We start from the raw sequence: 25,633 nt of genomic DNA on the forward strand, positions 1-25,633 counted from the left end.
CCTTTGCAAGAGCACGTGTAATGTTTAGTCCTTAGAACTGATTCTGACTTGCTAATCTGGAATGAAGCACAATCAGCTAACTGGGACTGGATTTGAAGAGGGGAAAACACAGATGGTAAGGCTTAGCTATAAGAGACCCTCACAACAGCGAAGAGTCAAAGAGAAACAGAGTACTTGAGAGATCAAGTGGCTGAGATGTTTTCACAGCAAGAGTGACTTGAACTTAGGTGCAGGCTGGGACAAGGTCAGCAAAGACAACATAAGGAGATATTGTCCTGTCCATCTACCTGGTCATCACCAGAGTTCTCAAGGAAAGGATGAGAGATACTGGCCACCAGGAGCAAAGCCTGGAAATGTTGGTATGCACGTTCTTCTGCCTTCCAGAGAGCTAAGCTGTTAGCCAGAAGGCTCTGGCCTTTAGTGGGATTTTAGGAGTAAAGCCAGGTGTTTTATAAGACAAATTACTATTGAAAGTAGCATTAAAAACAAAACTAAGCAGTGTAGCGTAGCCATGGTCAGGTAATTGCTTTGCACGTGGAAGTACTACAAATGTCATTGCTTGGAAATTGTGAAAAAATGGAGACCATATTCTGTTTTCCTTAATTAACAGCGTACACCAGAGAATCAGCTGGAGGGGGGTTGGGGTTTTTTGGGGTTTTTTTTGTTTGTTTGTTTTTTATATCAGACTGGAAAAAGGGGAGTCCTTATTAAGAGAACAGCTCCACATTTTCAGGCCACGCTATTGAAAAATTCTGTAGTGATAAAAATACAGCAGCAGTGACCATTTCTTCTTAAACGCTATTTATAAATTTTACATAATTATTAATTTAAGCAGCACCCTTCAAACCATAAGCCTCTCTCTGAGCTGCCCTTACAGCCGAGACAAGAACTTGGCTGCCTTGGACAGTCTAAGTGTGCCTCTCAGTACTAGGCATAGCTATGAAGTCAGCCAACAACTCTCAGCCAGCGTAAGGAGCCACTTTGCAGCAGCATTCAAATTCCCCATTGTTACTCACCATGTTTGTCTGCAGCACCACCCTCGTAGATGGCAGACACAACTATCTTCCCAATTGGAGAATCAATTCCTCCCTCAACTGCAAGGTCTAATGATCCTTCCTATTAAAAAAGAGTTTTAGTTCAGAAAAGGCTGTTAATTTTTGCCATCAGCAGGAGCTTTATCTTTCCTTCTTCCCAGTAAATGGGACTGTACATGAAATGCTTACATGAACCCTTTAAATATCAATCAATCAAGTAATATAGTATTTACCTTTTTAATTCGTAATAGCCGTACATCTTTTCCCATAATCTGCTCTGGAGTAAACTATGAAAGATATAATGATTAGTCATTTCCACCTTGGAAACACAAAACAATTAAGCTGATCTACGTAGTTTATGGGAGAACAGGGACCTTTCCCACCTCCAAAATACAGTTAGAGGAAGATCAGAACACCAGATCATCTTTTCCTGTAAGAAAGCTCCTTTTCAACATGACTAGAAAAGACAAATACACAAACCCCAGCAAACCAACAAGCAAGAATCTTACCCCCTCCCAGCCCACAAAATCAAGGATGTGTTTTTTCCAGTGTATTTCATATTAAACAGTGAGACATATTTGAATTCTCTCCTTACCATTGAATATGGATCAAAATCTTCCAAATATTTCTGGAAGCCCTGAGAATAAAACAATACTTAATTGTAAAAACGTCAGGCTCATGCACACACTTAACACACAAACTCCATTTTATTTATTAGTGACAGAACATATAATTCTGTAAGTTATGAAAGAAGACAGTAAATGGAAAAAAGCACAGAAAGGCAGCAAATAGTCTGTCCTGACAGTCAGAAGACATTTCAAAACCTTATGACAGATCAGCAGTTTGAGCTGCTCATACCACGGAGCAGTTTTGAGGAGTAGTTTACCACTCTGTCAGCTCCGCAGTTCCTCTCTACACCTGACAGAACAGAAACAAATCTTGACAGCATCATGGGCCGGTATGTTCTGCCGTACTCTTCTGAGCAACGTTTCTTGGGACTATCACCATGTTGGGCACAGGCAGAAGTGACAGGGTCCAATTCGCCTGTCAGCAACGCTACTTCACAGTGTCTGAGTTGTAGGACCCTCTTCCAGCCCCCTTCTCTCCACCTTTCCATGGAGTTTCAGGGAGTTGGCTCCATACCACACGCAAACACAGGAGAAAAAACAATTTTGTTTTCATATGGTTCTGGGGAGGACTTAAAAGTTTTGGCAGGAAGTGTCTGAAATGGGGAAGATAATATTGAAGCTAGGTAGAGCAAAATTTAAGCTTTGAGAGGACCCATACCTTCTTAAACTTTCAAAACCTAGTGCATTACCCTTGTCAGACCAACACTGTAGGGAAAAAGTGGGAGTTACCTTTTCTGCAAAGATGAGAGTTCCTGAATCAGCAATCAGGAATCAATGGTGTTTGGGTGGTGTTTTCTTAAGGAGGATTAGTAGTTACCGGGTGAGACTGCATGGGCGATGCTGGAGATTTATAAAAACTCTGTACTTATCCTGCATGTTAAAATAAGGACTTCACAGAAATTTTTACTGAGGCACCTAAAAGCTGTATCACCCTTGTGGCTTCAACCTACAATAACCTGGGGATATGGGACCAACGCAGAACCGCACAACCCTTTGCTGACATAGCAGGCAAGCCAATATCTGATGCAGACCAGTGATTCAGTGCGTGATCAAGCTTGATATATTTATTATTGCCCTCTTTTCTAGTGGATCCATCTGATGACAAAGTCTATTCCACTTTCAGACTCAGCTAAGCCTTTTTTCACTTGTAAATCAAATGCACAGCTTAAGATTCCTCTGCTATCTTTAAGGGCTGGCTGTTAAATGACCAAGTTGCAGCAGAAAACACTAATGCCTCCTCCTGTTATCAACTTTATCATCTCACGGTTGCCTAATTTTGACATGACTATGAATGTTCCTGTGGGGTCAGATGTCATCCTTACCACCACTGCCTCTGATAAAGTCAGTGAGCACTACTACACAGCTCTGCATTAGCAGACCCTCAAATGTAGAACAGCGCTGCCCATTTGTCTAACCACACTTATACAGACCATGCAACAGTGGTACTGATGACTTGTGTGGACTGGCAGTCATTACACACAGGCATCCTGAGTTGTACAGCGTGAACCCTGGCTTTCCTGCAGGCTGTCCCTCTCTTCACCTTTTCCGTGAGATCAGAAGACCGACTTAAGCAAATCATGTCCTCATTCTGTGTTTCTTCTGAGACAGAAGAAACATTTGCAAGGGTTGAAGCATGACTTTGTCTCTCCAGGCTCCAGAAAGCTAAATCTTCAGGGCACAACTGCAGAACTTTTGCTTACTGCCACAACTGGGTTTTTTTCCCCGTAGGGAAATATGTATTAAAAGCATCTTTTGGGAATAGGAATGTGAGAGACCTTATTTAGCATTTAAATTAGTATGGGTTGCATTACATTTGTTAACTGCTAACTTTGAGGAACTAAATAAATGGGAATTTGATCACAGACTTCAGCGAGGGTAGAATTTCATCCCGGGGGAAAAAACCCAATCATTCATTCATTTACAAAGTGCATTAATATTATGAATCGTTTTACTAAAACTGTAAGAGAAACATTTTACAATGATAGCTACCTAAACAACTAATAGTTTGAATAGCTGAATTTGTATTGACCTTTGGAATCATGGCTGAAGTAGACACTTACGGTCTTGGAGCAAGCAACTTAGAGGAAAGAACGCCAATCTCAGCCAAGTCACTAATTCATTATGTAATCTAAAGGAAGTAATTGAACTCTCTTTGTCCCAGGTCGCCCTCAGGAAAAACAGATGTTGCCCTTGAAGAAAGTTTTCCTGGGAAAATAATTTTTAAATAGGAAAAAAACCCTAAACCCCACAATAAAAAAAACTGCAAGCAAAGAATTGATATGATCTGGATCCAATAATGTACAAATACAGCTATGATACAATGAAGACATCCACTGAACTCTAATAAATCTTCCCAGAAATAGGCATCACAAATTCGGAGAGCAGAGAGCGCACTCCATATCCAAGCAGGGACTACTGAACCAAGCAACACTGAGTGGAAACCACAGTGCTAAGCCTACCCTCCCACTACTCAGGACATCTCAGGCAAAAGAGTTAAGACCATTCTAATCCTTTCTTGACTTACAATAACATTCACAGGACTGAATATAAGTAGAATTTGGAACATTAAAATGTTTGATTGCACTGAAACAACTATCTGTCTGGACTTCTAGATGAAAGGTAAAGTTACTACTTAAAAAAAAACAAAAAACCAAACCAAAACAAAAACACAAGCACCTAAGCCAACGTACTGCTCACTGAAGTTTCTAGCATCAATAGTCAACAGCAACTGAGACCTGACTGAAATAAACAAAAAAGAAGATTGAAAGAGAAACCCATGACCAGATATAACAAAAGTTTTCCAAAAAACACATTTGCTGAGAACACAACTGTTATATAGACAGAACATACTAACATTCAAGGGCAAACGAACAATCTCAAAGTTTGATTTATCTCAGTCAAATCCAGTTTTCCCTTCTAGATCTAGATTGAAACTGATCAAAAGAAGAAAAAAAAAATCATTATTAATGTTAATGGTTTACCACTCAAAAGCTCACACTGTGAGCTCACAACTCTGCACCAACATTTTCATATGACATCGGAATGCATCTAACCTTAAAGGTGTTTTGCACAGAAACTGGCACATTTAACAGCAGCAGAGAAGTTACGCACAAAGTTCACTTCTTCAAGGGACCATCTATTGAACTACCAGTCAACCAAAGAGGAAGAGATGAAAACTTCATCACTATGACACAGGAAAGCAATAAAAGTAGTAAAACAGTGGAAAAATCCTACACAATACAGAAAGGCTATATGAATAAGTGCTTTCCAACACCAGCTCCTCTGATTTCCTATCAATAACTATGTTATGATAATAGCTCTATTTGTTAAAATGAGAAAATATTTTATTAGTGAAATCATCGCAACTGGAGACTAAAAGAAACAAGGAAACCTTAGGAACATTAAAAAAAAATGCCAGCATCAGATCAGTTATCAGTGTCCAACTATCTTAAAGATTGCACTAACCATATAAGTAGGTACAGATGGTTCAACCTGAAGGATTTACTGTCCTCTCATTCTTCATCTGTCTAGACTCGCAGAAGCCGCAGGCACACACTGAAAGTTTACAAAGACTAGCAGTTTTCATGCACTAGGGCTATCTTGCATCCTCTGTTTTAGAAACTGAGCAACAGGATTAGAAAGGAAAGTTTTAAATCTATGATCAGTCAAAACAAGAAGTAGCACACAAAACATGAAAAATGTTATGTTACTTGTTTTTTGTTAGATCTAAATGATGAATTGTAAACCACCATCCTTTTAAACATCTCTTGTGGCTGCAAAAGAAAGAAAATTGCCAAACCAGATATTAACTTTTTGCTGTAAATAAGTTATCACCTACTCACAAATAACCTCATTGCTTTTTTTGCTGTTCTAGGGACTGAATCACACTTGCACTTGTTAGTGCTTGTTCCCTATACCATTGCAAAATGAGAGAACGCACACAATGAAATAGTACTGAATACAAAGAGGAAAGAATTCTAGAGCAGCTACATAAATAATGCACATTTTCATACCAGAAGATTTCTTAAAAATATTTTCCATTACTCCTTTTATCCCTAATTTCTACCGAACAGTGCTAGGGTCTCTTCGCTGTGATTTTTTGAAAAAATAATTGAAAAAAAACCATGGACAAAATGCTAGACAAGTAATTTCCAAAATATTGAAAAGTCATGATAAATATGTTATACATTTAAGATTTGGTCTCCTACCAGGGATTTCCTATACTGAAAGGTGAATTCCATTATTAAATTCCTCATGAAGTTGATAAGCTGAAAGAAAAGATATGTGTATTTGGGCTCATCCTGAAAGAAGCAATTACCTAAATACTAATTACTAGTACAGGTTCTTTCTACTTAAAGAAAAATTCCTCTCAAATTTAATTGACTTATTTCTGAGTGATCTTGTTTTAATTTGGATAGCTACAAGTAATTTCACAATATTGATTAATAACTGCTGGATTTTATTTTATTGTGTTGGGCTTCAATGATTTTAATCCCATATTGATTCTGTTTTTCTTTCGCTTCCAGTGCATTAACAAAATGGTACACTGTAGTTTGGAATCACTTAAAATAAAGAACCTCTTACTATGTTAGAAAAATTTTCAAAAATAAAATGGGCTAAAAAAAAAAAAATTTATACAAAACACTCCTCACACCTCTCCAGCCTCCGCTCAAAACCCTGCATCAAATCAGGTAACATATCTGAGTCTTCTGAAACAAGAACAACTTTCTACAGACTGAACTATGGCATTTACATTACCAAACTCAATTTGCTTTAACACAAATCACTATATATCAGTTTCACTACTGATTCTATCAGTGTCCTATAGTCATACCATTACTTGGAAAAATATATCTATTGCTGAGTTAATGAAAGATTTGTGTTCTGCTTATAATTAATACAAAGACTGAGTTTTTGTCTTGAAGGACTTTTGGACAAGTCTGGCAAGATTTTCCACAAAACTCTTCAGCCCCTCTCTAGCCACTTAGAAAAAAAATTTATTTCCTTTTCAACAGAGATGGTTTTGGTATAGCTATGGCCAACAATAACTGAAATTTCCAATCATTGCATGTCTTGCCACACAGTATCTAAGCACCTGTCTCAGGTCCCCTGACTGCAGTCCCGCAGAATCAGGCTTCAAATCTTGCAAATTAGAGGAAAGCTTAAATATTCATTCTTCCTTTCAGAAATGCTGCATCCAACCACAAAGGAGTGAGGGAAGAAAAATCTTTAGTAGCAGCAAGTGCATCAAAGCCTTCTAACTCACATAACAGGATGTTTGTGATAGTTGGGAGAGCAGAGACTAATGTTCATGTTGGTTTTGCTTCTCTGAAAACCCCACCCCTAAATCATAACAATCCTCTCCTGTTCTCTGAGCCAAAATTTAATTAGCTTTGCCATGAGTGTATTCCATTTCACTCTAGTACAGCAGAGGCAAACAGTTCACACCAATTTTTGACCCAGAGCAGCCCTCGGTATTCAAGGCTATACTCAAGGTTTAATCCTCACCCATCACTTCCCTATTTATAAGGGAGAAAAAATTAATTTTAATGAACTGTTAAAAAACCTGGGAGTTCTGACCTGAATGCAGTTAATATGAAAACTTAAGTCACAACAGACTTCACTGTTCCTATCTGGCCTAACTACCTCCCAGATAACAGGAATGTTTTACCCGTTCTTGCATGTTTGTTTCATTCTTATGTTCATGCTTTTCATCTTCTTTACTGGTGAATTCCTTGAGTATAGGTTCATTTGTTTAGCTGTTTGAATCAAGTAAATCCATCAAGATCAGTTTCTAGAGTTTGGCACTCAGGACAGCTAAATTCAGATAAAAACCAAGGTAGAAGAAATTATGTGCATTATGTCATATTAAGACATAAAGACTGGAGTTCCATAAGGTGTGTGAAATCTAGCAAGACAAGAAATAGGGCAGCAAAAGATACTTTGCCTTTGGTGATACTTCCCTTCACTAGGAAAAGCTGAACCGGTCCTGTATCTGAACCATTGACTTAAATAAGGACATCTCCCTCCCCGCAAACAAACAAAAAACATTCCTTCCACATGAAATCAAATTATGACTCTCATACATGTCTGGAGACAGGCAGGTACCTCCTTGTCTGTTTTGTCATACACTGGCCTTTTCATTATTTACCCAATAGAAGTAGCCTCCCTCTTTACTTCAGTATCCATGCCAGTCTTACTCCACATACTACTGTGACTTCGCTGCAGCCAGGGTAAGTACTCTTTACTATATTGTCATAAAAGGAAGTAAGAGGTAACAGGTCTACAACAACAATTTATAGACACGTTTCTCTCAAAGTCCTATCAGAATATTGCTCCCACTGAAACTGTGATCTTCCAACTAATATAAGGCAGTTTGGGAATGAAGATGATTGACATCTGAAACATTTTAGCAGACTTGTGATTTGGAAAATGTGCATGCGTGCATAACAAAACATAAGAAATTTCCCTATGGAGGCAGATCTTATTGCCGATTTCTCAAACAAATTGTAAGCAGTGACCAACAAAAAACACAAGCAACATTTTCAGTTTGTACCAAGACTGTCTGATCACACATAAGGGTATCATCAATTTTGCAAACTAGTTTATATTTGCACACCAGGCATTTATTTTCAAGAGCTAGATTATATTAACTGCAGATTATGATTTTACTCTGTTCATTCCTACCCTAAGGAATTTCTAATTGCTTAGAGATGCTGAATTACTGAACACAATTGAAATGAAAGCTCCAAAGCTCCAATGCATACAATTGAAGGAAATATCTACACTGGAGGGATTTGAATTTATTTTTAGTTCATGTACCTGCCTTCTCTTAAGCAACTTATAAAAACTGCTTTCATTTATCATTTCAATCCTTTTATAATATAGAAGTTTCAAGACAACTACGTCTGTGGGAAAACTGGTTACTAAGTATCACTACAATTTGTTCAAACTGTAACTGGGAAAATAAAGGAACAAGAGTATCTAAACTATTAAAGCAGAAGATGACAACGGAAAGTCCATCCCACTTTAATGAAAGACAGCTAGGAATATTGTGCCCATCATTTATTGTCAGATATAGCATAAGCTTGTAATTAAATAAATGAAATGCAAATGTGATGTATTTTTCCATCGCTTAGAAAGCTCACGTTGCAATACACTGCCTTGCTCATATAAATGTACATATACACACATGTCCACACACATGCATATAACAGGCACAGAACTCTAATCATAACAGCATAAGTCATGATGACCCTTGAGAATAAATACTACTAATTGGTCCATCAGCTATCTTAGACAAATTTTCAGGGCTGTCATTTGGGAGTTATCAACTGTCGGAGCAGTATTTCTCTTTTTTTTTTCCAGTAAGCCTTGGCTCACCTTCTCTCACATACCACAATTTCCAAAGATGCTACATGGTTGGTCCTAAAATATTTAGCCTAAGGGTTTTTTCTTCATTTACATTTGAAACAGAAATTGAAAAGAAATAAGAAAAAGAATCTGATTGTGAGTCAACTTTGCAGTAGACTGCATGACCAAGTATACCGGAGTCTAAGATATAACAATGAGCTTTTTTCCTCTGGAACTCATAGACTAGTTTGGGTTGGAAGGGACCTTTAAAGGTCATCTAGTCCAACCCCCCTGCAATGAGCAGGGACATCTTCAGCAGGTTGCTCAGAGCCCTGTCCAACCTGACCTTGAATGTTTCCAGGGATGGGGCATCCACCTCCTCTCTGGGCAACCTCTTCCAGTGTTTCACCACCCTCAGCATAAAAAATTTCTTCCTTATATCTAGTCTATATCTACCCGCCTTTAGTTTAAAGCCATTCCCCCTTGTCCTGTCGCAACAGGCCCTGCTACAAAGTCTGTCCCCATCTTTTTTATAAGCCCCCTTTAAGTACTGACAGACTGCAGTAAGGTCTCCCCGAAGCCTTCTCTTCTCTAGGCTAAACAACCCCAACTTTCTCAGCCTTTCTTCATAGGAGAGGTGTTCCATCCCCCTGATCATTTTTGTGGCCCTCTTCTGGACCCACTCCAACAGGTCCATGTCTTTCCTGTGCTAAGGCTCCAGAGCTGGATGCAGTACTCCAGGTGGGGTCTCACCAGAGCAGAGTAGAGGGGCAGAATCCCCTCCCTCGACCTGCTGGCCACACTTCTTTTGATGCAGCCCAGGGTACGGTTGGCCTTCTGGGCTGCGAGTGCACATTGCTGGCTCATGTCCAGCTTTTCATCCACCAGTACCCCCAAGTCCTTCTCGGCAGGGCTGCTCTCAATCCCTTCATCCCCCAGCTTGATACTGGGGGTTGCCCTGACCCACGTGCAGGACCTTGCACTTGGCCTTGTTGAACCTCAGGAGGTTCCTGTGGGCCCACTTCTCCAACTTGTCCAGGTCCCTCTGGATGGCATCCCATCCCGTGCGTGCGTGTCGACCGCGCCACTCAGCTTGGTGTCACCTGCAAACTTGCTGAGGGTACACTTGATTCCACTGTCTATGTCATATATCTACATTTCAAGTATGTTCATGACTATTTACAAAGGAAAAACACAGTGTAATTAATTTTTGCTATTTCATTTCTGACAAAGGAATTCAGAATTTATAAAAATACAAACCAGCATATGAATAAATGAAAATAAGAACTACAGAATCTAAGGCTCTACACCGCTCTGGAATTATGCACCCCAGTACAAAAATTGTCACTAAGAGTGACTTTTAGATCATGAAAAAAACGGAAAAATACCCTTTTGTACTTACCATTAGTGATCATTTGAAAATCTGCATGAATTTTAGTTAGCAGAAAACAAGACAAGCATTGATTCTTTGAGGACAAGTCAACAACAAATTCCACAGCACTGCAGCACTCAGAAAAAGAACATTAAAAGGCTTACCAGGGCCTCTGATTTGATTGTTGGCCTGACCATAAAGTTTGGGTCAGGATGCAGCATGATTGGTTTAGAGACTATTGGTACCCCTGGATGTCGTTGGGTAGGTGGACTTGGAGCAAGCTGCTATAGGGTTAATTTAAGAAAATTACAATTCAGAATGTAATTTGTGCAAATCCATCATTTCACCAAGATGCCTCAATACACATATTTTATGGTAATGAATTTAATGACCCTAATACAACAAAAGGCTTACACAATTATTTTAAGACTTACGAAGTTAACAAGCCAAAATGTAATTTCTCTTGCATCCAGATAGTGGCTTTTCCCCCTAAACTCTGACTTCACCAGCAAGATCATGGAAAAAATCTCATCCCTGCTTTTGGCATTTATCCCATAAAGGCAATGAACTGAATGAAAAACTACGAGAAAAAAAAAAATGCTAAAGTTGAGTGTAAGAACATAGTGAACCTGAAATGAGATTTTAACTAATCTATGGCTAAATAGATCTTTTAAGATGAAATTCACCGGGACTGCAGCAATCCGCTTTCCATAAAGAATTCCAAGTTAACTTATCCTGACTTAAGAGCAAGGGTTAGTTACACTAATTACCTACCCTTGACTCTACAAAGTACAGATACCCAGAGGCATCTGAGACCTAATCATCCAGCATGTACAACCCAATTGTACACTTCTTACTCAGTCAAAAATCCCATTGACGTCAAGCATAGTTTTATTCAAGAAAAGAGTTCAAAACGGAGCCCTGTGGGTTTAGTTTCTGACTTAACCCCAGCAACTCTTAGCACACTCTTGTCAGTGTTTCTCATAGGAAATGTGATGTATTCCAGATATCATTCATATAGTACAAGCTGTATCTTCTGAAATTATTTGAATTGCTTCCAGAAAATTGCTTAAGCCACTTTTTTTAAATAGCGGAATTTTGGGGGTGTTTTTGTCTTTTTTGTTGTTTGTTTTTTAAATAATTTAAGAAAATAGTTTTGGAACCAGATCTTTGAGAGTCCCTGTGGATTTCCCTCAACTAATGTTCCACACCGCAAAATATATTGTATCGTTAAGCTTTCTGATCTTAGAAGAATTGGCAGGTTCACAGATATCCAATTGCTAAAGTTGCACTGGAACTGGATGATTTCTCCTGGAGTTGCACAGTTTAGAGACAGACTTTTCTAGAGGGCCTCAGAATGGGGAAACCTGACATCCGGCCTTCCTGAATCAAAATCAGTGCAAAGAGTTACCAAACAAATGTGGGTTCCTCTGAGAAGAAAGCTTGCTTCTTAGCCCCCATTGTATTTAAAATATAGTTTGGTCCCAGCTCCTTTTGTGTGTCTTGACAGAAGAACAAAGTATATGCTCCATGACATACAGAACATGCAAACATGGACTGTATGTTGCTGAAGTGTTGGAAATACCAAGTCCTCAGACCATTAGGAGTCACTTTCATTACCTGGTATTAGGTATCTTGTAACACAGCAATGGATCCATGCACATGAATGCAAGTGATGAATTTCAAATAAATTGGCATGCAGAGTCGAACCCTTGACATTTCCTTGACTTTAGCATTACATGGGAAGTTCATAAAAGTACAGTCATTATTAACAGTACATGACATACCAGCGGATTGCTTGACACAGAAGATATTTTGCCGACGTGGGAGGTGTTTCTTACGACCTAAACAGTAACAGGCTTAGTACTGGGTCCATATAAAGTATATAGATAATAATTTTGAGAAACAGATCAATTTATACCAGATATTTTAATAGTTAGTTGTCAAGAATGTATTTGACAGGATTTCCTTCTTTTTGTCAGGTATTTTTTCAAGCTGAATTTGAAATTAAACGATCTGGGGGAAAAAAAAAAAACAACTTAGCAACATAGATAAGATTTACCAGTTTGGGTAATATTAGAAAAGTAAACTTATGGGACAACAACAGTTGTCTTATTTTTGGCTTTAGCAGGCATAAACACAAGATCTTTTTTCACTGAAGTCAAATAAATGCACTGCTTCTGCTTATCTGTGGTATTAAAAACTGACTTTTTAAAAAACAGCAAGGATAAATTGTCTAGCTTCTGATTTTTCTTCTGTGTCTGAAACCACATCAGGAATACTGGGTTATCTACTTATAAACAAAGCAGCTTTGGCTCAGTATTAATACTTTACTAAAAGCTTAGTTCTTTCCTCATATAGACTAATTATATTTGGTGAAAACTGGCTTATTTTTGAAGGTTAGGTTATTTTTTTGTTGTTGTTGCCTGATATATTTTTCTTTAATTATTAACCTCTTTTCTCTAACATATCTAGCAGTGAAAAACTACCAGAAACATATACTAGAATATATGGGTTTGGGGTCAGATCCAGTATGGCAGCTCCTATATTACTTCTTTTATCTGAATATTTTCTATTAGCGTTAGGAGAATGTATTTCTCCTCTGAACGCTAGTATTTTGTACACTTGTATCATTTCACATAATTTTTATTTTGCAAATAACTTGGAAAACCTGTTATCCGTAAGAACATCTGACATCTCCATTTCAGTGGATCTAGCATATTCTTGGCACTTCAAACATATAAACCACATAGATCAAGCACTATCAGAGGTCTACTTAAGTTTATAAGGAGAGATTGATAGTTCACATTAGGGCAGTTATTCACATAGAAATAATCTGCCGGTTTTCCCTGATTAATTTGCATATCCTTCCCCACCCCAACCAGAATCATGCAAAAGCAAAGCCTGGTATTTTCAAGTAAACATGCAAAAAAAAAAAAAAAAAAAAGAGAAAGAAAACCAACAATGCAGTCAATCCATGCAGAAAACTGTGTAGGAAAGAAGTGACCATATGGGATCCTCTTCTGCTGTTTGAAACAAGAATCTTTTGCCATAAAAATGAGTACATGAATCCCACTACAGGGCTTAGCAAAGGGAATTATGATGAAACAGCTGCCATTTCTCTCCTAAAGTGAGATCTGGCACAAGATTTCCTATATTTGATCTTCTTTAGGACTGAGATTGTAATAAGGAGAAAGTCAATATTTTCTCAAAGAAGTTTTTTGTGTCCAAAAAAGTAAAACCTGATTACCAACTCTCGTTCTTTTAAAAGTATTTTACTAGTAATTTATACCGTGTTGATGTTTTAAAAGTTTGAGCTTCTGATTTTAAGCTGATTTTCCTTGTCCACTCTTCTCATCTAACAAAGCAATTTGATGACATATTAAAACACCGTCACAAGTAATTTTCACTACACAGATATTTTTCTCAACTTTAACTACGAGTTAAATCTGCCACCTGCCATTGCTTTTTTTTTTTAATCTTTCAACAGGCAATTTGGACTTGAGTGTTTAACTGATACATTCTGCCCAAGATACCTGCATGTGGTAGGGTTACAATGTACATAGGGAGGAGAGAGCAAAACCCCCTCAACTTAAGTTAAAAAAAAAAAATTAAACTATCTCCAGACTGCATTCACTAATATGAAACAATGAAACCATCCCATTTCTTAATATTGCATATGGCAGATGGGTAGATCCAGTGGATGACGTGGGTGATGGAGCAGGGGAGGGAGGCCAGGCAGGAAAATGGTAGAGGCACATGCGTTCAAACAGATCATGAAGTCACCTGGGAAGCTGGTGTTACTGCCAGGGCTGGACCTCTTGAAAGTGGAACATTTGATGTAGGAAATGGATGAGCTGATGCTGCTGGAGTAACAGTGGCTCGTGGTGGCAGAGGTGGCGTCACACGTTGTTTAGGCTTGTCAACTTCATCTAAGTTTATATCATCAAGATCTGTGGTATGAAGCTGCAGGCCGCCGGCAAAACACCGCATTGATGTGACAGAAGAAGCAGAAGGTTGTCCACTTGCCAACTATGTGCAACAGGACAGAAACCTGCCTTAACAGTTCATCTGCCTGCAACAGCTCTGAAGAAATTAATGACAAATGCTAGAACATCACTCAGCCTAACTGCTTCTGCACAGGAAGCTCTTGGCTTATCCCACACAGAATACACAAACTTTTTCTCCAAAAGCCTTTTTAAAAGCACCTGGACCTTCTAATTTCTGTTAATCAAGACCAGATGCATTGTATGGCAAACAAACTCCAGAGTTTGAACATAATGAGCAGCTCAGCCAAAAAACGTTCATGTGCATGAAGAAGGATTCATTATTAGAGATATGAGCTGTCCTACAGACACATGCATCTTAGTCTAATGTGACAATACTTCCCTCAAGTGGGTATCTCTGTTGACATTCTTTGGGATCTCCTTATCTGCCATACTTACCCCTTGGTACTAAAAAATAGGTATTTCTTTGGCAGAGGTCAAGAGATCTTGACTGCTCTTGTACCCAAGTAGCAATTCAAGCCTGTAGGACCTGAATATCGTTCAGCTGCATTTATCCCTCAGAAGCATTCTAGTTTTGTGTTTTACATGAGTTTAACCACTTGGGTAGTTTTGTAGAAGAACTGTAATAAAATATTTACATATAATGTAATATAAGAATTGATGGAGCAAATACAACACAGGGTGCTTGTCTTAAATCAGGATAGAGCTCTGGAAATACAACGGTGATTTTAATCTGTAATGTTCCCTCTTACTTTACAAAGTAAGGGGGACAAAGATCTAGCAGAACACAGGCAGCCAAATTTAGGTAGTGAGAGAAAACGCAGTATAATCATTCCACTGTCCTAGAGACCTGCACTGAAGAGCCACATGGATCCAATCCTGAGGCCAGGAAGAACAGAAGACCAGCTGTTTTTTTCAGAGCTGCTCCACATTGACCCGAAGGAAATTCATGCGAGAGTGTTCCCCGAGGGTCCCCTTTGTGGTTGCAATTTCCTGGGGATCCCAGGGGAGTTCAGCAGATTGCAGTGTTCCTCTTGAAAGCAGCTGTGCTTGGAAGAGAGCCAGAGCAGCAGGATGGTGGGAAAGCCTCACTCCACATCTAGAACCATCAGGCTCTAAGGCACAATCACTATCTGCAACTCCCTTTGTTTAAGGGGACTATTTAAAACACAAAACTGAACCCTGTTCTTTGGGAGTTTCTTATCTTTTTGTCATTTTCTTAACCTGTACCTTTATTCCATGCAATACAAGGAAGCATCCAAGAGCTCATCATCAATGAAGTTCTTATTTGCATAGGATACTAAAAAATATGGGTGGGTATTCAAGTCTCAGTTTTATTATTAGTAGCATATCCCATCTAGCCCAGACAACACACGAGCCAATGAAATTGCTAATTTTGTGGTGATAATATACTTAAAAAGGAAAAAATAAAAACAGTTCATTAAAATAATAAAGAAATTACCATAAAATATAGGAACAACAAATGCTATAGATTGTAATTCATCAGTTACTGACATTTTTTCTCCCCCCTCTTAGAATGAAGGCTGAGACGGAAAGATGAAGACAGGTTTTTCACTGGTAAAAACCTGTTGCTTCTAGGAGACAACTAGTGAGTTATTTAGAGATCATGCAATATATGGAGAAGCCAGAATTTTACCTCAGGAGACTCATTCTCCACAGAGGAAATCTGTTCTAACCGTGTTTGACAAAGTCTTTCCACCCAGTGCTGCACCTTTTCTGATTCTTCCAGGTCTTCTCGTTCTGTCTCAGATACCTTAACCGTAACATCAGTGCATGAAAAAAGGTTATAGGTATAGTGACTGTTTCAAAAGTATGAAATGGCATTTAAATTAGTTTTAAAACTAATTATGCTTTTGAGAACAATTTCCTATTTTGCTGTCTTTCATTAAATTCATCACTACACATGGACACTCATTAACTACAGAGGTATCCTCATTTGGGCAAAAACTGACTGTAGAAACAAGCAAATTTGGAAACAGAGTTTTGCAGTGCAACAGCAATTTTTTTTAAACTTCACTATCTTTGACATAATTAAACAAATGTCCTGCTCAGATAATTCCACTGAAGATGCAGCTCATTTTCTTTCAATATAATTTTGCACTTGATAGGAGAATACAACATACCTCTTGCACGAGACGATTTATTTTCAGTTGTTTTTCTTTCTCCAACATTCCTTCTTTCTCTTTGGCAAGTTTTTGCTCAAACTCCACTTCCTTTTTATTCTTCTTCTGTTCACACAGACTGTCACTTTTTGACTTCTTTCGCTCTTTCCCTTTCTGGGAAGTTTTGATGGTTTTGTTTTTCTTTTTTTTTTTAGTTCAACAGATTTTTACACCAGCTAAAAACATTGCAAACTTCAAGCTCAGTACATGAGTGCCTGCCTTGAAAATTTGATTACAGTCTGTGCAAGTATGAGGATGGTCTTTTAAAAGAAAATCTAAAGTCCATTTCCCCAGCAATTTGCAGGAAATTATACCTTATTTGGAGGGCCTGTGCACATTAACATAAGTAGGACAAGATCAGACAGTTCAACTTTTTTGCTCCTCTGCAAAGTTACAACATTAGGGCACAAAGGCCCACTACAAATTTTGAATATTCAAACAGTTTTGGTTAGGTCTTGATTTGCCATCTCTCTGTTCTGGCATTTTTATATAAATACAAGACTGACTGCTTTCAGGTGACAGATGCTCATGTATAGGTAGATGTGAATATTCTACGCATAAAACATCTTCATGCATATGTCCTAAAACCAGCATTGCATGCCTTAATACAACTGAAATAAGCAATTACAAAGGAAAGGCTTAGTTCAGTGCAGAAACTGAATTGCTCCCAGGAAAGAACACTGCATCACGAAGACCAAGTAGCTCCTACAAGCACCGGATAAAATCTCACGTGAGTGAACTAATACAGCACAAAGCAACTCTAAGATTTTAGATGTAGAGTGCAACCAAAAGGGAAAACTACATAGTCTTTTGGGAGCCTCTGTTCCTGTTGTCTTCAAAATACACCCTGCTCCTTACTTCCACTTTAACGATGTCACATTTCTGCTACCCTCTCCCATTTGTACTGGTAGGGCCTAGTTCATATTCGAAAGCCCATGTTCTCCTTTTATTCATCAAAAAGTAAAAACGAGGAGCAGCTGGCCACTTACTGTCAATTACTGCTGGTGCCCAGAGAGGCTAAACTTCAGGTTTGATTTCGCTCTGCTCATTATCATCAGCTACTGACTTTTCATGGTGGTTTTGGGAATTCAAGGCACGAACATGCTTCACCTTACATAGCATTATTTGTCTTCCTTCCACCTTTTACATGTAATATTGGTAATAAAGCCTTGGGAAATAGACATTTTCCCTGGCAGCTACAAAAGTAAATTCTCCCAGTCAAGTAGTTAATTGGAACTTTGTACTGCTGAGTTGAGTGGGATGTTGTCTATTGCTTCATGGTTAAGTGGGGGTGTTGTCAGGAAAGAACCAAAACCAAACCAATAATCATCGAAGACAAAAATTTGAAAGAGTTTAAGTAAAAAAACCCTAGCTTTTCACAGTAATGTTTTAACATAAATATAATTCTGTTGGCATGTGTTATTCAAGGCTAATTAGTTTGTGCCTTAATAACAATTGCTGATATTATCTTACCCTCTAATAAATTAGAAGATACATTTAGTACTGTCTACTAAATGTAACATCTGGCAGGTATCAACATTTGAAAAATTACTGAATTTAAAGGCACACTAAGCAGTACACATGCCAAAATGTTCCAGAATATGAACATATATCAGACAATCTTAGCTGCATTCACTGCATTCAGATACAACAGGATGAGTCATCCTTTCCATCCATTTTCCCCATGGATTCAAGTTTACTTCCTATTAAAGACATTTTTAGTACAGAGTGAAATTTTCATTTTAAAACAAAACAAAAAAGCAATTAGCAATTTGGAGTAGGGCGAAAATTCATCACTTCCAGATTTAAAAATATTTCTAAAAGAAAAAGATTAAAAATACATCTTTTCGAGTGTCTAGTCCACACTGTGTAGTAGAGTTCAACAGGAATTGGGTAAGATCTTAATTACTATATTAAAAGGTATTTGGAGGCTCTCTAAACTATCTTTGCCAGCAGCAATGAAGATCACCTATTGTGTGAAGAGACTTGAGTTTTCATAACAGGTATTTATACTTTTCAGATCGAAATCCTAACTGTACTGACTTTCACACAAGTTACAGATCCATGACGATTTACAGTCACTAGCAGTACAAAGTGGTATTGGAGTATACCATCATTTCCTATTCTTCATTAAGGAGAATAGGCATTTCCTGACCACACAAAGTTAATGTAATTTCTGTCACCATTTAGGACTATACTTCACCTGTCAGATACAATCCTGACCTCCTCAGAAAACTTGAGTTCTCAGGAGATAGACCTATGAACCCTCTTTGACACTTTATACCCCAGTTAATTACCATCAGCCATCACACACAAAAAAACCCACAACAGAACCACAAAAACCCTATAACATGGCTAATATACATTGAAAGAAATAAAGAGAATAAAGCAACAGCAGGAATAAAGTATTATTTGAGACTCTAATAATTTGAAATTAATTACTTAATATTAATTAATATTAAGTATTAATTACTTAATACTTTAGGAGCAACTTACAGATATAGAAGTATTCTATCAAGCTTAAAGATTTTCAATTGTTTTTGCTCATTCTCTGTGATGTACATGCTTTTTGCCATCAGCACTCCTCTTACTGGGAAATTTGCAAAGGTATAACTGGGAACTGCATACTTGGTTCCCCTTGAATTTTTGTCTCTGCTTTTTTTTAAACATTATTCTGAGGACTTTTGGAGAACATAAAGATATACACTGCCCACCTGTACTGAACACCTTCTGCAAAGCATTGACATACACTTCCCACTGCAGCTGGCAGGACTTGAAAAGTCCAAAGTATTCAAAAGGACATACTCCTAGGCAGATGCATCCCAAACGCATCTTAATTTGTGCACATGTTAAAAGAAGAAGCATTTGACTATAAAGAATGTCTAGTAATAACAGAGAAGAAAAAAGATGAATTAAAATTGAAATGCACTGCAAACAAACTCACATCAAACTTTGTACCTTGCGGATTGTGGGAAATTTTCCTTCATACCGATAAAACCATCCAAAAGCTACAAAAAGGTAAAGGAAAAGTTGTTTTTTGAAGAAAAGTCGAGGACCAGTTCAGATTCAGATCAATCCATGCTGACACATGTAACTGATTAAAATTTATTTGAAGACGCAACACCAAAGGTTCAATATTACATGACAAGTTCTTAGACGACTTCTTGATCAATTTTGCTACTACATTTAGTCACGTTACCCTTATTTTACTGATACACATTTTATGTTAAGCAAAGCAAATGCAACAAGTAATCTCCATACGGAACCATACAGCCATATGCATTACTAAGATTTCTATGGTCACAGTCCTACTTTACACTAGTTTTAACAAGACTTCTTAAAATGAAACAGGTATTCAAACTCATTCAAGCTTGTGGCAGAAGACAGTGGCATTTGAGGAGACAAGGAAAGCTCCATTTCCTAGGATAAAATATTTCAAGCCAAGTACATAAATATTAAAAGACACATTGCTAACTAAAAACATACAAAATAATTTGTTATCATAATTTTATATAAGAAACACTTATAACACACACAGCTCTAAATACAATCCACCTTTCTGTAGGATTGACAGATTTTGTATTTGTATCAAGGTATATTTAGAAAACAATGACCACATGTATTGCCCTAGCAAAACCAAATGATCAGTTCAGTGTCAAGACTGACTGTCAGGAGGAAGGGAAACACAGGAAGAATCTGAATCAGGATAGAAAGTCAAGGCTGAGCAGCAAACCTGTTTGTCCTGCTTCATGATCACTTCATCCATGTCATCTGTTTCAAGTTGGTCATGTGCAACTCCCTTTAAATCTACTAGAGAAACAAAGGAGGAAAGGAGTGAGGAGATAGAAATGACAGTCTAACTGGAGGTTCCCATGAAATGAAAAAGATCAGCAATGTGTGACTAGGAGTCTCCATAACATAAAAAGAAGTTAGCAACAGGATATTTTTCCACATAATTGAAAAAACCTGAGTTCCTGCTTAAATCAAATCATTTTCCAACTTCCTTCAACCCTGAAGAGCAGTTAGGATCTGCATATGGCCAATTAGTCTGCTCCGCTATGAAGGGAAGCCTGGAGAGGTAGGTAGCTTTTCCTGTAATTAAACCATCAGCAGTTCTGGGATATCTGGCTTTGAAAAGAATTATCTGCCTTCTACTGCACTGTCACTTTGGTAAATGCTATACAGAGAAAACACTATCCTGAAGAATCAGAAAACTAAATGGCTAAAAGATGGTTGCAGAAGAAGTATTTCCCCATCTCAGTTTCTCATCCAAGAAAAGTTAAGTGACTTCCCCAAAGTCACACAAAAACTAACATAATCAGGTTAGGAACCAACCCAGGTCTCCCTTAAGTTATGCAATACCTGCTCCACAAGCACTTTCCAATTTTCCTGTGTCTAATACCGTTTTAGTACACTCTCCGCATACTATCTATAGCTCCCAACTTAGCTTCTTAACTACAAATTAAGCTCCAAGTGTCTTAAATTGTTTTGTCAGCTCAAACTTACACGTCAGGGCAATTCTTCATGGAAAAGTTGCAGTGTACAAACAGTACCTCCACAGTCTCTTGACTAATTCTGAAGCAGACTGCCCAGTGATATCAAATCAATTTTCAGGCTGTGAAGACTACAGCCTGTTTCTGAAAGATTTGCTGCAATGGATGAAAAGAGGAAAAAGACAGGAAAAAAGAGAACAGAGGAAGAAAAAAAGAGAGAGAGATTCAGTAAGGAAAATGATAGTAGGAGGGGAATAGAAAAAACAAGTAGTAAGGAAAAGGTGTTTCAAAGTCTACAGGTAATCCACATTTGAAAAAGCAGGATTTTTTTTTCCCCCACTCTGACAGATAGTCTCTTTAAGATATTAACAGATCTGCTACTACACACAGCACCTCACAGACAGATGCCTGAATTTTGCAAGTTCTTAGAAATGTGCCTAGCTTTCTCACGATTAGGTCACTAGGAATTGATACAGAAGTTCTGACTGCATGCTTTTAATTAGTACATGCTTACATGCTTTGCTACTCAAGCTCTTAGCATGCAAGATTTTTTTTTGCAACGGCTGTAAGTATCATCCTCTTGCTGGGACTCAGGAAAAAAAGGAGAGTTTACCGCTTGCGGAAGAAGGGGCAGGCGACTCAAGAAGAGTACAGGGATCTCGTTAGGTCGTGCAGAGAGGAAATGAGAAAGGCAAAACCCCAGCTAGAACGCAATCTGGCCGCTGTCGTTAGAGACAACAAAAAATATTTTTACAAATATATTAATGACAAGAAGAGAGCCAAGGAGAATGTCCATCCTTTATTGGATGCGGGGGGCAACATTGTCACTGAGGATGAGGAAAAGGCTGAGGTACTCAATGCCTTCTTTGCCTCAGTCTTTAACAGGCAGACCAGTTATCCTCAGGGTACTCAGCCCCCCGAGCTGGAAGACAGGGATGGCGAGGAGGATGAACCCCCCATAATCCAAGAGGAAGCAGTCAATGACCTGCTACGCCACCTGGACGCTCACAAGTCTATGGGGCCGGATGGGATCCACCCGAGAGTGCCGAGGGAGCTGGTGGAGGAGCTTGCCAAGCCACTCTCCATCATTTATCAGCAGTCCTGGTTAACGGGGGAGGTCCCGGATGACTGGAGGCTTGCCAATGTGACTCCCATCTACAAGAAGGGCCGGAAGGAGGATTCGGGGAACTACAGGCCTGTCAGCCTGACCTCGGTGCTGGGGAAGATTATGGAGCGGTTCATCTTGAGGGTGCTCACAAGGCATGAGCGGGACAACCAGGGGATCAGGCCCAGCCAGCACGGATTCATGAGAGGCAGGTCCTGCTTGACCAACCTGATCTCCTTCTATGACCAGGTGACCTGCCTAGTGGATGAGGGAAAGGCTGTGGATGTGGTCTACCTGGACTTCAGTAAGGCCTTTGACACTGTCTCCCACAGCATTCTCCTAGAGAAACTGGCAGCTCACGGCTTAGTCAGGTGTACTCTTTGCTGGGTCAAAAACTGGCTGGATGGCCGGGCCCAGGGAGTTGTGGTGAACGGAGTTAAATCCAGTTGGCAGCCGGTCACGAGCGGTGTTCCCCAGGGCTCAGTTTTGGGGCCGGTCTTGTTCAATATCTTTATCGATGATCTGGATGAGGGGATTGAGTGCACCCTCAGTAAGTTTGCAGACGACACCAAGTTGGGTGGGAGTGTTGATCTGCTCGAGGGTAGGAAGGCTCTGCAGAGGGACCTGGACAGGCTGGATCGATGGGCCCAGGCCAACTGTATGAGGTTCAACAAGGCCAAGTGCAGGGTCCTGCACTTCGGCCACAACAACCCCATGCAGCGCTACAGGCTTGGGGAAGAGTGGCTGGAAAGCTGCCTGGCGGAAAAGGACCTGAGGGTGCTGGCTGACAGCCAGCTGAACATGAGCCGGCAGTGTGCCCAGGCGGCCAAGAAGGCCAATGGCATCCTGGCCTGTATCAGAACTAGTGTGGCCAGCAGGAGTAGGGAAGTGATGGTGCCCCTGTACTCGGCACTGGTGAGGCCGCACCTCGAATACTGTGTTCAGTTTTGGGCCCCTCACTACAAGAAGGATGTTGAGGTGCTGGAGCGTGTCCAGAGAAGGGCAACGAGGCTGGTGAGGGGTCTGGAGAACAAGTCTTATGAGGAGCGGCTGAGGGAACTGGGGTTGTTTAGCCTGGAGAAAAGGAGGCTGAGGGGAGACCTTATTGCGCTCTACAACTCCCTGAAAGGAGGTTGTAGCAAGGTGGGGGTCGGTCTCTTCTCCCAAGTAACAAGTGATAGGACGAGAGGAAATGGCCTCAAGTTGCGGCAGGGGAGGTTTAGATTGGATGTGAGGAAAAGTTTCTTTACTGAAAGAGTGGTTAAACATTGGAACAGGCTGCCCAGGGAAGTGGTTGAGTCCCCATCCCTGGAGGTATTTAAAAGACGAGTAGATGAGGCACTTAGGGACATGGTTTAGTGGGCATGGTGGTGTTGGGTTGATGGTTGGACTTGATGATCTTAGAGGTCTTTTCCAACCTCAATGATTCTATGATTATGCCATCATCATTTCATTTTCAAGATAGTTGTCAAAAGAGCATGAACTGAAGAAAGTGATATGCAGAAAAATGATGTGGTAAATACTTTAGCCTGAGAAGGACTAAGTTAGATGTGAAAGGCATACTGGCAAGAAACAGATTTGTCAAAAGATCTAGGAAAAACACTTTTAAAAAGTTGCTGATTCTTAAGAATCTTTGATTTTTCTCATTTTTGTCTAGCGTCTTACTGTTGTTTTGCAACAATGGCTTCTGTTGCATTTTTTATCACATTCAATATATTAAGTTGTTTACTCCTCCTCATGAAAGAGAAGCAAGGGAGCTTCAAGACATTCCTACAGCCCCCAAAGACTGCCAAAGTAAGAGAGGACCGAGGTGCTGGTGAAGAGATGAGGGAAAAGATCTTTAGATTTTTCTGAAAATTAAACATTGAATTCATTTCCTCCGAGCCAAAAGCAGGGATTCCATATCTATCTTTTCTAGTTAGAAGCAAGCATACAAAAATACTCAAAACCCTAATCTCCACACTGACTTAGAGTAAGGGAGAAGAAAAAAGGTAACAATAGGAATAGTACAAAGTGCATTCATTGACTCCAAATGAGACTGCAAATCTAGTATAGTTTTCTACTTTCAAACACCCCACCTCCCAAGATCTCTTCTCAAATATAAAAATGATGTTAAATTATTTGCCAATATGATTAATGCAGAAAGCTCAAAGCTAATTCCAAATAAAAGAACAAAAACAAACACTTGTCTCCCCTTCTTCATACCTTCATTTTCAAAAGTAACAAAACCCAATAACAAAATGCCCATAAAACCTAAAATATTACTTATTACTGTATGTAATATTTTATTCACTGAGATGAAAGCACTCGTATGTATATAACTTAGCATTTGAATATCAGCTTATCCACATGGACATAAAAACATAATCACACGTCATAAAAAATGCAGCACTACTTCCATTTGGACATATAGTGGAAATCGGCACAAGTCTACTGATACAAGAACTGCTCTATGAAGAGTTTGACAAGCAAAACACTGAGCAGAAACAACATGGAAAGTAGCACACCAAAACCCCAAGCTAAAGAGGTTGATACTTCAGCCAATTTCTTAGTGAGCTTTATTTTTTTTCTTTTTCCTGCTGCTGCTGATTGTTAAAAAACATGACTGGGTGGATGTAGATTTTGCAAGCTAGGTACCTGTTAAATAAGAGCTATTAAATTAATCCATCACATGCTTCCAGCCTTCTGAAAATAACGGAGTCATAGCTAGCTTGGCTTGGACACAAACTGGTGATATATTCTATACAGCTCAGTGATGTGTCTGAAACAAATACTTTCCCTAGGAAGCAGATTGAAATCAATGACTTACTTTTGTGTTTGGAACGAGGGGCAGAGTGCACTTCTGCAGTTACAGTTTTTAGAGATTTGGGAGGTTCTTTAGGACCCCAGTCTTCTTCCCACTCCTTTTTAAATTTCTCTTCCTCTGCTGTTATCCTATAGGGGGAAAAAAAAATGCAGCTAGGAATTCTGAGTATAAAAACAATAGCATCAATATTCATTACAATTAATTAGTTTTCAGTATGTTTATTTTTTTCTCTTTAATATAAAGCATAATAAACTGCCCCTTCCCCCAAACCAAATTCTTTTAATCAATCTAAGTTTCATTTACTAAGCCTACTAAGATAATTTGTAAAATATAATGTAACTGAGTAAAATATTCTTATTTAATATTGAGACTTCTAAAGCCAGTTATATAAACACCTGCACAGATATTAAGCCCAGAGTGATACACTGCAATACTGACTGTCACCTTAACTGAAGCCAAAAACCATCTCTCACCTAATAATTTTTCATTTTTGGAACTGGGAAGTATCTATTAGAAAAACAGTCAGTTTTAACTAAAAAACTAATTGAGAGAACATCTACCACATGCCTAAATCAGATCTTACAATGGTAAATTATACCTAAAAAGCGTGTGTCTTATTTCTATATCTTACCTGCATTTTGATGATTGCTT

At 38.9% G+C, this 25,633-nt stretch overlaps 1 protein-coding gene across 3 annotated transcripts in view; it reads right to left on the reverse strand.

The window, feature by feature from the left end:
• USH1C (USH1 protein network component harmonin) overlaps positions 1 to 25,633 on the reverse strand; it is a 54,272-nt gene that overhangs the window by 4,243 nt on the left and 24,396 nt on the right. For 2 of the 3 annotated variants that reach the window (XM_076344095.1, XM_076344096.1), the window contains exons 14-18: positions 24,986 to 25,110; positions 20,312 to 20,388; positions 1,630 to 1,671; positions 1,268 to 1,321; positions 1,017 to 1,116 (exon numbers count right to left, since the gene is read on the reverse strand). In XM_076344095.1, the coding sequence (XP_076200210.1) occupies positions 1,017 to 1,116; positions 1,268 to 1,321; positions 1,630 to 1,671; positions 20,312 to 20,388; positions 24,986 to 25,110 (398 nt within the window). Of the gene's footprint in view, positions 1 to 1,016; positions 1,117 to 1,267; positions 1,322 to 1,629; positions 1,672 to 16,539; positions 16,693 to 19,536; positions 19,587 to 20,311; positions 20,389 to 24,985; positions 25,111 to 25,633 lie in introns of all 3 variants that reach the window. The other variant, XM_076344097.1, reaches the window with a different exon arrangement.

The sequence above is a fragment of the Aptenodytes patagonicus genome, chromosome 7 (genome assembly GCF_965638725.1).
Source record: "Aptenodytes patagonicus chromosome 7, bAptPat1.pri.cur, whole genome shotgun sequence".
Taxonomy (NCBI): Eukaryota; Metazoa; Chordata; class Aves; order Sphenisciformes; family Spheniscidae; genus Aptenodytes; species Aptenodytes patagonicus.